The 11,127-nt window shown below is 49.7% G+C and overlaps 1 protein-coding gene across 1 annotated transcript in view; it reads right to left on the reverse strand.

Moving 5' to 3' along the window:
• Positions 1 to 10,990, reverse strand: part of LOC129355944 (bone morphogenetic protein receptor type-1A-like) — a 19,139-nt gene extending 8,149 nt beyond the window's left edge. The window contains 3 exon segments of the mRNA XM_055025581.1: positions 857 to 1,106; positions 6,921 to 6,999; positions 10,807 to 10,990. Coding sequence (XP_054881556.1) covers positions 857 to 911 — 55 coding nt within the window. The 5' untranslated portion in view covers positions 912 to 1,106; positions 6,921 to 6,999; positions 10,807 to 10,990.
• Between the last annotated feature and the right edge of the window lie 137 nt (positions 10,991 to 11,127).

The raw sequence follows: 11,127 nt of genomic DNA on the forward strand, positions 1-11,127 counted from the left end.
GGATCACTAGAACCGGGCCTAGAATTACTAGAACCGGGCCTAGAATTACTAGAACCGGGCCTGGATCACTAGAACCGGGCCTGGAATTACTAGAACCGGGCCTAGAATTACTAGAACCGGGCCTGGATCACTAGAACCGGGCCTGGAATTACTAGAACCGGGCCTGGATCACTAGAACCGGGCCTGGAATTACTAGAACCGGGCCTGGATCACTAGAACCGGGCCAGGGATCACTAGAACCGGGCCTGGATCACTAGAACCGGGCCTAGAATTACTAGAACCGGGCCTAGAATTACTAGAACCGGGCCTGGATCACTAGAACCGGGCCTGGAATTACTAGAACCGGGCCAGGAATTACTAGAACCGGCCAGGGATCACTAGAACCGAGCCTGGATCACTAGAACCGAGCCTGGAATCACTTGAACCGGGCCTGGAATCACTAGAACCGGGCCTGGAATCACTAGAACCGGGCCTGGAATTACTGGAACCGGGCCAGGGATTACTGGAACCGAGCCAGGAATCACTAGAACCGGGCCTGGAATCACTAGAACCGGGCCTGGGATCACTAGAACCGGGCCTGGGATCACTAGAACCGGGCCTGGAATTACTAGAACCGGGCCAGGGATCACTAGAACCGGCCTGGACCAGCAGGTCAAAGGTCAGTTTTTTTATGAAGTTACTGGGAATTAGACTTTTTACTGGTCCAGATTCTGAAACTACTTCCCCCGCAACCCGAACCCAGACTAGCGGCAGAAAATTTATGTATTGGTTCTGTTGGGTCGGATGAGATAATTCCAGCTCTACTTCCAGGGAAATCTCTGTCAGAACCAGACAAACTGGACCTGAGGTGCCTTACCTTGGGTTCTGAGAGCCAGCAGGAGAGCAGCAAGCAGACCGGTCAGAACCGCCATCCTGCAGCCAGAACCGGGCCCAGAACAACACAGCAGCAGCTTCGCTTCCAGAGACGCTGGTTCTGATCGGCCCACAGCGGGACGGGCTGGCGGCGGGTCTGCAGCAGCAGCGGGTGGGGGAGGGGAACGAGTGGGTCCAGAAGAATCAACAGCTCAGGTTCTGCTGGGTCTCACTGGTTCTGTAGGTCCGAAACCCTGGAAGAGAAACACCAGAAAGGTCAAAAGTTCTGACCCGGATTCAGATCAGAACCGGAACCTGGTGGCCTCATCTCCATGGAAACCAGAGAGGATACCAAGAGGTGAAAGGTCAAAGTCATTTTTATTTATTTAAAGTTGATTTATTAAAAATGTAAACAAACATTTCAATGAAAAGACATTTATGCTTGTTTTAATTTGGATTTTATTATTTAGTCCTGTTTTTTATTCTTTATTTTTTTTTACATCATTTTAAATTCTTGTTAAGAAATTAAAACCTGCATCGTTGGACCATCTGTGATTATTTAAAATAATGTTTTACTTTGTATTTCTTAATATTAAATTTTTTTACACAAATAAAACTAAAAAAAAATTATTAAAAACCCTGCAGTGTTTTAATTCAATGACTTCATTTTTTAAAATTGTATGTATTTTTTTTAATTTTACTTTATAAATCAAAATACTAAATTAAAAACACTTTAAATCTTTCTGCAGGTTTTTAGTGACTGAATCATTTTCTGCTCCATTTTTCCTAAAGGCTCCTGACATCTGGACCCGTCCTCGCTGAACAGAACCCGACCGGAACGCGACGCTCATAGACCCATGAAAACATGTTGGGAGTCTGAGGCGAGTCAGAACATGACTGAGGAGGAGGATGATGAAGAGGAGGCGGCGCCGGCCCAGCTGGACTCGCCTCCATCGTGTTTTCAAAGGGAAGTGGATGTGTTGGGTGATTTAGGGAGGTGATTTCCTGTCGCGGGCTCAAACCGGGCCTGCCGGTCTTGTTGGACCTCGGGTCTGAGTCCTTATCTCTGCCGTTGTCTTCGTCTCCATCTGCAAGCGGAGCGAAGGCTCCCAAACACACGAGTGTTTTTGTTGTGGCAACCAGGTGAAGATTCCTCCACTTCTCCGCTATCGCCGTCCGGACCGCAGAAGAACCAGAACCGCCTGGTTCTGCTTCTGATTCCTCCTGCTCCGGAAGGCCAACATCGGGGGGAGGAGGAAGCTTCGTCAGCCTAATAGGAACCGCTGAGTCATGGTCACTCCCTGGGGGAAGGAATCTGATCAGGTCACACAACCTGATCAGGGGTCAAAGGTCTTATGTAGATGGAAATAATAAGACCTTTGACCTTTACTCTCGTCCAGACGACTAGTGCAGGATGCTACAGCATCAGTTCAGATCAAAACTGATGACAGAAACCAGAGATGTGGGCCAATCACAGATAATCACCAATAATTACCAATCCTTTCACCAAGTCTCCACTCCAGTTGAACCATCACTGTCAGATGACCTCACACAGACCACCTGACCTCCAAGAAGCACCTGCTGCTGTCCATCAGTCTGGTGAGGGTCAAAGGTCATCTTTGGACCACCTCATGTCCATTGTTTATCTCAAACGTCCCAGTAGATTCAGCCCAAGCTCAGAGAAAGCTCCATATCAAACGCTACAGATGAGCAGGTTGTCACACCTACTATAAAGTTTTAAAAATGCAAACATTTTAAAAAGACTTGAATAAATAAGCAAAGCTCAGCCTGGTGGGGCCTCAAGTAAAGCCTGGTAGCCCTCCAGGCTTAAAGTACACTAGGGGAAACCCTGCACTGCACCAGGGGGAGGAAGATAGTCTCTCCTCTCTAGAAACAAGATGGCGGCAAGATTGAGGTTAGCAAAGCTGCTGTTTGAAGGATCTGTCCATCATGGTCCAGCACGGTGGTGGAGGTATGATGCTGTGGGCAGTCATTGAATGGACCCGGATCTCCTCTGTAGACCAAAGTATTTCAGGGTGAACGGTGAGTCCATCTGTCCAACAGCCAAAGCTCGGTCCAAATAGAGCAGATCGAGAACAGAACAACTGGAACAGAAGAATCAAGGAGTTGGAATGGGCTAGTCAAAGTCCAGAGCTCAATCAGGTTGAAATATTTTGGTGGGACCTTCAGAGAGTTGAGCAGAAACAACCTTTCACCCGGTCAGACTGATAGAAACTAGGTGTGAACCGATAATGGGTTCTGATTTCACCGGTCAGATGATTCATGTGAGGCAGATTTGATCCACTCTGAACACGGCTAACAGCTAACAGCTAATAGTTGTTACCTCAATGCCACCAAGATACTTTATCCTCATATTTACTGGACGTGTTACAGCTTTAACACGTCCAGAAACACCACAGAGCGGACGGCAGCCATGATGAATCCAGATGACCTGCAGAAGCAGATATCGACTGTCAGCCATTAACATCGTCACTTCCTGTCTGGAAGAGCGACAGCAGAATAAATGAAAGGCTAACGGTTGGAGAAACCAGCAGCAGCCGAGCTCCAGCTTAATGAGGGAGGTTAGCTACACAACTGCTAGCTACACGGCTGCCGTTAGCATCACGGCTGCTGTTAGCTTCACATACGTTAGCATCACAGCTGCTGCTAGTGTCACAGCTGCTGCTCTCAAGCTTCAGATATTGAACAGGAAGCAGGAGTTCAGGTTGTGAACAGCTTCAGCCTGGTTCCTCTCCACTCTGGTTTTCTTCCCCCTCCTCTTGCCTCCATCTTGGCCCCGTTCCCCGGCCCCTGTGGGGGCCCCTCCTTGCAGGCGGGCCTCTGGGTGCTGCAGCCTCCCGTCGCTGTCGGCGCCCTGCCCGACATGCCTTTCAGGGCCTGGGAGACTGCAGCCCAGACTTTCTGGCTCCACTGTCATTGTTTGCTTGGCTGCTTTCTGCCTCCTGCCCTGCCGTGGATTAGCATAAGATTACCCAGAATCCTCGGAGTCAGAGCCAGCGCCGCATCTTCGCCCTCCTTTCCATCCTTCCTCCTGATTTCTGACCTGTGCTGCTCCTTCAGTCATTTAAAGAGGATTGAACCAACAACCCTGCAGTGCCTTCCTTCACCTCCAGCTGATCTGGGATGGGGTTTGTATTAACCTGGTTACTAGAGCTGATAACGGAGATCACAGCTCATCATCTGTAAACAGGAAGCCTCCATGATGTGTACCTTCCACCAAACCAGGAGTTCATGAAAAACCTGCCAGCGTCTCACCTGCTGAGGTTCTGATGGACCCGACAACCAACCCATCTACATCACGGTTGGTTATCCTGGATTCTGATGTTTTCAGGCCGTTTTTCCTCCTGATGGTCCAGTGGATTTTGATTTGGGAACCAGAACCAGAACATCAGCTCCACCTCCAGCTGCTGAGGTTCTGACCCAAACCAGCCTGTTCCCCTCCTGGCCTGTGGGGGCACTGCAGCAACAACTACTGCAGGAAATGACACTAAAGTCTCTCAAGACACTGAGAGCAACTTCCTGCTTCACCAGATGAACCAAGATGGAGGCGTCAGAGTTTAGTGATTTCTCTTTAGTCTTTGGCTGAAGACCAGGAGCCATTTCTGCTGTTAGCGCTAGGCTAACACGCTAGCTTTGATTGTATTTACCCAGAATGCCCAGCGCTGTGGCCCACTTCCTGCTTTTGGAGCTTTTCACACCACAGTTCACTTCAACTGAATCCAGACTGAGGTTACAGATTCACAGATCACTAACCGAACCAGACTTTGACTAGGCAAACAGACGACAGTTCCATCAAAGTGACTAAACAGGGTTGGTGAGAGATTTACATTATTTGGATTAATGTCATTAGACGCAGATGCCAAGGAGACACAAGCAGGAAATGAGGGCCATCTTGTGACGTCACACTTACAAGACATCCTGAAGACACACAAGTCTTTTTTTATCCTGTTGAACGGAGAAAACATTTGGATTGAATCCTGGAGAACTGAGATGACTGAATACAAAAAATCGCACTGAGGTCGCTTCCATCCATCAGCGACAGGAAGTCCATCCATCAGCGACAGGAAGTCCATCCATCAGCGACAGGAAGTCCATCCAACAGCGACAGGAAGTCCATCCAACAGCGACAGGAAGTCCATCCAACAGCGACAGGAAGTCCATCCAACAGCGACAGGAAGTCCATCCATCAGCGACACAGGAAGTCCATCCATCAGCGACAGGAAGTCCATCCAACAGCGACAGGAAGTCCATCCATCAGCGACAGGAAGTCCATCCAACAGCGACAGGAAGTCCATCCATCAGCGACAGGAAGTCCATCCATCAGCGACAGGAAGTCCATCCAACAGCGACAGGAAGTCCATCCAACAGCGACAGGAAGTCCATCCATCAGCGACAGGAAGTCCATCCAACAGCGACAGGAAGTCCATCCATCAGCGACAGGAAGTCCATCCAACAGCGACAGGAAGTCCATCCAACAGCGACAGGAAGTCCATCCAACAGCGACAGGAAGTCCATCCAACAGCGACAGGAAGTCCATCCATCAGCGACAGGAAGTCCATCCATCAGCGACAGGAAGTCCATCCATCAGTGACAGGAAGTCCTTCCAACAGCGACAGGAAGTCCATCCAACAGCGACAGGAAGTCCATCCAACAGCGACAGGAAGTCCATCCAACAGCGACAGGAAGTCCATCCAACAGCGACAGGAAGTCCATCCATCAGCGACAGGAAGTCCATCCATCAGCGACAGGAAGTCCATCCATCAGCGACAGGAAGTTCCCCTGCAGCGCTCGCTCTTCCAGAGAAATAAAACCCCTCAAAGCAACACAAACAGCTGACCTGCTGCATCTGAGGTGCACAGACGAGCGTTACAGTAGATCCTTCCATAGAATCAACCGATTTTCTCTCCCTGCTGGGATTTGCTGTTTTATTGTCACTTATTGTAATCAGTCTGTTGACTTTAAAGCTCAGGAAACATTCACATCATTCTGAACCCATAAAATCCCATTGATTATTAATCCTGTTTATGCTGCAGCTCTGTTGTTCTTTATTCTGACTTTATATTTGTATTAAAAAGCTTTGACGTTCTGTCCCTGCTGCTGTTCAGCCAGACATCCTGAAGCATCGCAGCACCAGGTCGGTCCGCTGCGCCGCTCATTTCATTAGAACCAAACAGAACCAGAACCAGCAGCTTCATCAGCCGCACAGACTACCCACAATCCTCTGGGGCGCCTCGTCATGGTCACACAGCGGGTCCTGGAGGAGGTTTAATTACTTTAATCGTCATGGAAACAGGTCCATCAATCACAGCTGCCGCCGAGTCAGAGACACTAGAACCGGCCAATCACAGCCAGGGAGCGCATCGATCACCAGAACCCCCGACCCGACCCAACCCAAACCCCCCCTCCTCCCAGGCTGCTGGAATGTGAAGCAGGTAATGGAAAACGCCACACACACACACACACACACACACACACACACACACACACACACACACACACACACACACACACACACACAGAGGAGCCTGGAGGAGTTCTGTCTCTGGTTCTGCTTCACCCACAGCAGAGTAAACAGCCAGCAGTAGACAGGACAGTGTGTGTGTGTGTGTGGGTGTGTGTGTGTGTGGGTGTGTGTGTGTGGTCCAGTCGGAGTCTCGACGCCGGATGGTTTCATCCACCATGTCGCCGTTCAAACGGCAGTGGACCTTGCTCGGTGGTCCAGAGGTCGGTCCTGACGGCTCCTGCAGCAGAACCAGAACCCGAAGCGCTGCAGCTGTAACCGGAGCCGCCGGGTCGGCCCAGACGGGGCGGGGCGGTGGGACATATGGCAGCCATTAGGCGCTGCAGACTGCCCGGCTCTGCTGCAGAACCTCCGACTCCGCCGCCCTCAAGAGAAAAATCCCTCCAGCTCTCCTCCATTAATCAGACCAGCAGACGGAGCCAATCAGCCAATCACAGCCTGTGGTCAACTACCAGGAGGCCTCCTGATTGGCCAGCTCTGACTGAGGCCCAGGGGTCAGAGGTTAATCTGCTTATTTAGCTCATACCTGACTGGAGGCTCCATAATGCAGCAGAGAGCAGGACTGAGCACGGCCCCATGGGAAATGTAGTCTGAAGGCAGCCGGTCTGCAAAACAAACAACGAGGTTAGAAATATAAAAATATTCACCTTAGAACAACGAGTTAATGTTCACTCTGCAGCCAGACAGGAAGCTGCTCCTTCACAGTAAGAGTCCGGCCGGTCCGGACCCGGTCCAGGAAGCTTTGGACCCGGTCCAGGAAGCTTTGGACCTAAATACTAGACTGAGCCAATAAAAGAGCATTGACTTCTGCAGCGCCACCTACTGTCTGACAGGAGACGTGCAGAGAGCAACAGGAAGGAAGGAAATATGCTAACAGCAGAAATCAGAAATTAAAAGATAATTAGTTTTAAGATAAACTAAGCTTAGCTAAACAAAGTTAAACTAAACCTGATTTCCTCCAATAAATCCGACACGTGGAGGTTCTTCCGAAACAAGCAGGAATATAAATGTCAACAATCCCAGCAGTAGCTGCTGAAATCAGACGGATATTAATATGATTTACTTCTGCAGACCAACATGGATAGAAATTAAATGTTAGCATGAAGAAGAACCGTTTCCTGCTCCATTCGGACGTTTCAACCAGGAATGACCGACATGTTCGGCTGCAAACATGGCCGACCTGCTCCCAGAGCGGAAACCATGGCAACCAGCACAGGAAGCTGGACTCCTGTGGGTGGAAACCAGTGGAACCGGTTCTGGTATCAGAACGGAGGAACGCAGCCTGGAAACCCAGACCTGCAGTCGGGCCGAAACAGAACCTATCAGTCCAACCGGACTCTTTCCTCACCAAGCACCGGACCAGGCCCAACCGGACCGGGCCCAACCGGGCCGGGCCCAACCGGGCCGGGCCCAACCGGACCGGCCCAACCGGGCCGGGCCCAACCGGACCGGGCCCAACCGGGCCGGGCCCAACCGGACCGGGCCCAACCGGACCGGGCAGAGCTGGTGTGTCCTCAGCTCCCAGTCCGCCCAGCGGTGAACTGGGTCCAGAAGGACTGACAGAACATAAAATATTCATAAAACCGTTTTAATACCACAAAATTAGTCGCATCCACACAGAAAACCATAAAAGCGACGGTTCGAATCAAAACCACATTTCATAAAAACTGATATTTCATAATCAGATTTCAGCTCTTTAGGAGAAAACGTGACTTTAATCTCTGGTCGTTAATTCGGTTCCTGAATGCAGCACCAGAAGGGCGCGGTGCGTTCACAGCCTCCAGGAAAACCAGCGCTGAGCGGCAGGTTTGGATCCGGCTGCTGCTGCCTGCAGGAAGTGAGGCTAACGGAGCGGGTCAGAACCGCCCGGTTGCTTACAGCAGATTAATAGAATCACAGGACGACCTGAAACAGAACCTGGAGGCCGGACCGGTCTTCACACGGTACCAGGACGGGAGGGAGGAGCCTTCCGGAACCAGAACCTCTGGGTCATGACCCAACAGGAAGGAGAACCAGAACCTGTTCAGATCATTTACTGAAGATCAGAAGCGGTCTGCTTCCAGAACCAACCCAACCCAATAAACCCGCTGCAGTAGGACTGAGACCCGGTACCAGGACTCATCTGAACCGGTTCTGATCAGAAACCCAGAAAGTCCCAGAACAGAACCGTGACCCGGTGAGTTTGGGTTTCAGTCCAACGAAACGTTCAGAAAATATGGAGAAATAAAAATGATTCACTTCATCAGAGAGAAAAGAACTGGTTCAGAGGAACTGGTTCAGTTATAGTGAATTAGTGAATCAATTAAAATGAATCAGTTTAAATCACATGAAACTGATTCAGTTGGAAGTGATTCAAATAAATATGAATCAGTGAAAGAGAATCAATTGTAGAGAATCATTTCAAAGTGATTCAGTGAAACAGATTCAGTTAAAGAGAGTCAATAAGTGGTTTAGTCAAAGTAAATTAGTTTAATTCAGTTGAAAGTGATTCAGTTCCAGTGAATCAATTAAACAGAGATGAAAGTATTTTGGATCGAACTGATTCATTTACAACTGATTCAGTGGAAAGTGATTCACCTCCAGAGATTCAGTTTAATGCAAGTGAATCATTTCAGTGGAAAAAGAATCAGTTTGGATCTGAGCTAGAACTGCAGCAGCAGGAACCAGAAGAATGGCTCCTCTGTGCGCCGGCTGCCATTACTGCTGCAGCGCTGAGCAGGAGGAGGAGGAGGAGGAGGAAGAGGAGGAGGAGGAGGAGGAGGAAGAGGAGAGGGCCGATTGCATGTTTTCCTCCTCGCTCAGCCACTCTGTCTCCACGACGATGGGGGAGGCAGAGGAGGAGGAGGAAGAAACCTGATCTCCTCCTCCTCCACCGCCGCCTCTCAGCCGCCTGAGAAACCCGATCCGGTTCTGCAGCGGGAGGCTCGGAGGGGGAGGAGAGGGAAACTGGGAAACCTCAGCCAGGAGGAGAGGAAAAATGGGAAAACTGGGAAGACCGGAAAAATACTCCAGGAGACAGAAAATTGGGAAAACACTCCGAAAGGAGAGGAAAATCCTGGAAAAACCAAACTGGAGCAGAGAGGATGGAGCAGGAAGATAGATCTGCTCCGTAGAAACCTCTAGGAATCTCCAGCGTTCCCATCTGTTGGACAACCAGCTGCTCCTCCAGCCAATCACAGCCCAGTTTCTCTGGAGACAGAACCAGGAAGGTCCAACAGAACCTGAGCTGAGCTTCCTGCTCCGGTCCTTAGGAGACACGGAGGAGGAGGAGTGGTGATGTGGGCTGGTTGGTTCTGATGAACAGGTCGGGAATCCATCCTGGATCAGGAAAAATATCTCCCAAACATCCACATGGTTCTGATCCGATTCATGGCAACATGAACAGGAGACATTACCAAAGGTTCTGTTGCAGTTACTGCCAGACATCCAGAATCCAACATCTGGAACTCGGAACCAGAGCGGTTCTGGAACTGGGCCCAGTTTCTCTGTTTCAGGGCCTTTTCACAGAAATTACAGCAGAATGTGATCATTTAACATGTGAAACAGCTGGAAACGACCTGAGAGGGTCCAGCAGAACCCGAACCGAACCGCCAGAGCATGTTGGGTTTGGTCCAAAACCCAGACCCAGTTGCAGGAGGAATATAGGTGTTTAAACTCCTGAGCTGAGAGGGAAATAAAATAACCTGAGTCAGGTCATAATCCCTTCATGACATAAAATGTCCATTATTAATAACTGGACGTGTTCACAGTGATACTCCGGATTTAAACCAGCAGGTTCCGGTTCGGCCAGGTGAGCTGAACTGACTCAGAACCACCAGAACCGACCCAGAAACATTCTGACCGAGCCGGGCCTCCACCAGAACCCGCACAAACCCAAACATTAACGGGAACATTTTCCCAGCGGAGTTAGCCGCGAAGCTAACAGGCAGGAATGCGGCTAATTAGTGGTAAACAAACTTTATAAAGTTCGAATAAAACCCTCCAGTCGACCCTCCCCGGACCGATAAACTGAAATAAAACACATTTTAATGTTTTTAAAGCTTTTATTTGATGTTTTAGATATAAAGTCAGCTGGAAGACGGGCTGCGCTCAGAACAAACTTTTTTCCACGACGGCAGGATCCGTCTATGTCCTGGCGCCAACTCAGAGACCCAATCTGATCCCCTGACTCCGCTCTCATTTCAGTTCGCTCCAACTAAACCCACCGCTGGAAAAGGTTTTAACGTGAAACATCGGCTTTTATCACTAAATGCGGGGTGATTCAGAGGTCTTGGGGGCTCGGCCGCTTTAAATCTGGGCTGTTTTCACCCACGGGCTGCGGCTGCTCCAGCACATAGACGGAGCTGAGGAGCCTCGGCGCGCGCAGGTTAGGAGACAACTTCTGGGTTACATTAGGTTAAATCTGCCCTTACCTTTATATTGATCTCTGTAGACTTTACTCCCAAATGATTGCAGGGTTCTCTTCCAAACTATCCAGATAAATAAATCCAGAGCTGGAAGCGACAGAAAATTCTTATTTCCAAACGTTTTCCAGATATTTCCAGGATCGGTCCTCCTTCCAGCTCCGCGATTTCTCACTCTGTTGCTGCTTGTTACAAACCTGGCAGAGATCCTCTCCCGAACAGGACGCCTCACTCCGTTTCTGCTGCTGCCACTACGAAGGGCAGGAAAATGACAGAGATCCTCTCTAAAACACGGTAACTCACCGATTTGTTGTTGAAAAAACTGAAGGA

This window comes from Poeciliopsis prolifica, unplaced genomic scaffold, assembly GCF_027474105.1.
Source record: "Poeciliopsis prolifica strain line A6 unplaced genomic scaffold, Auburn_PproV2 SCAFFOLD151, whole genome shotgun sequence".
NCBI classification, from domain to species: domain Eukaryota; kingdom Metazoa; phylum Chordata; class Actinopteri; order Cyprinodontiformes; family Poeciliidae; genus Poeciliopsis; species Poeciliopsis prolifica.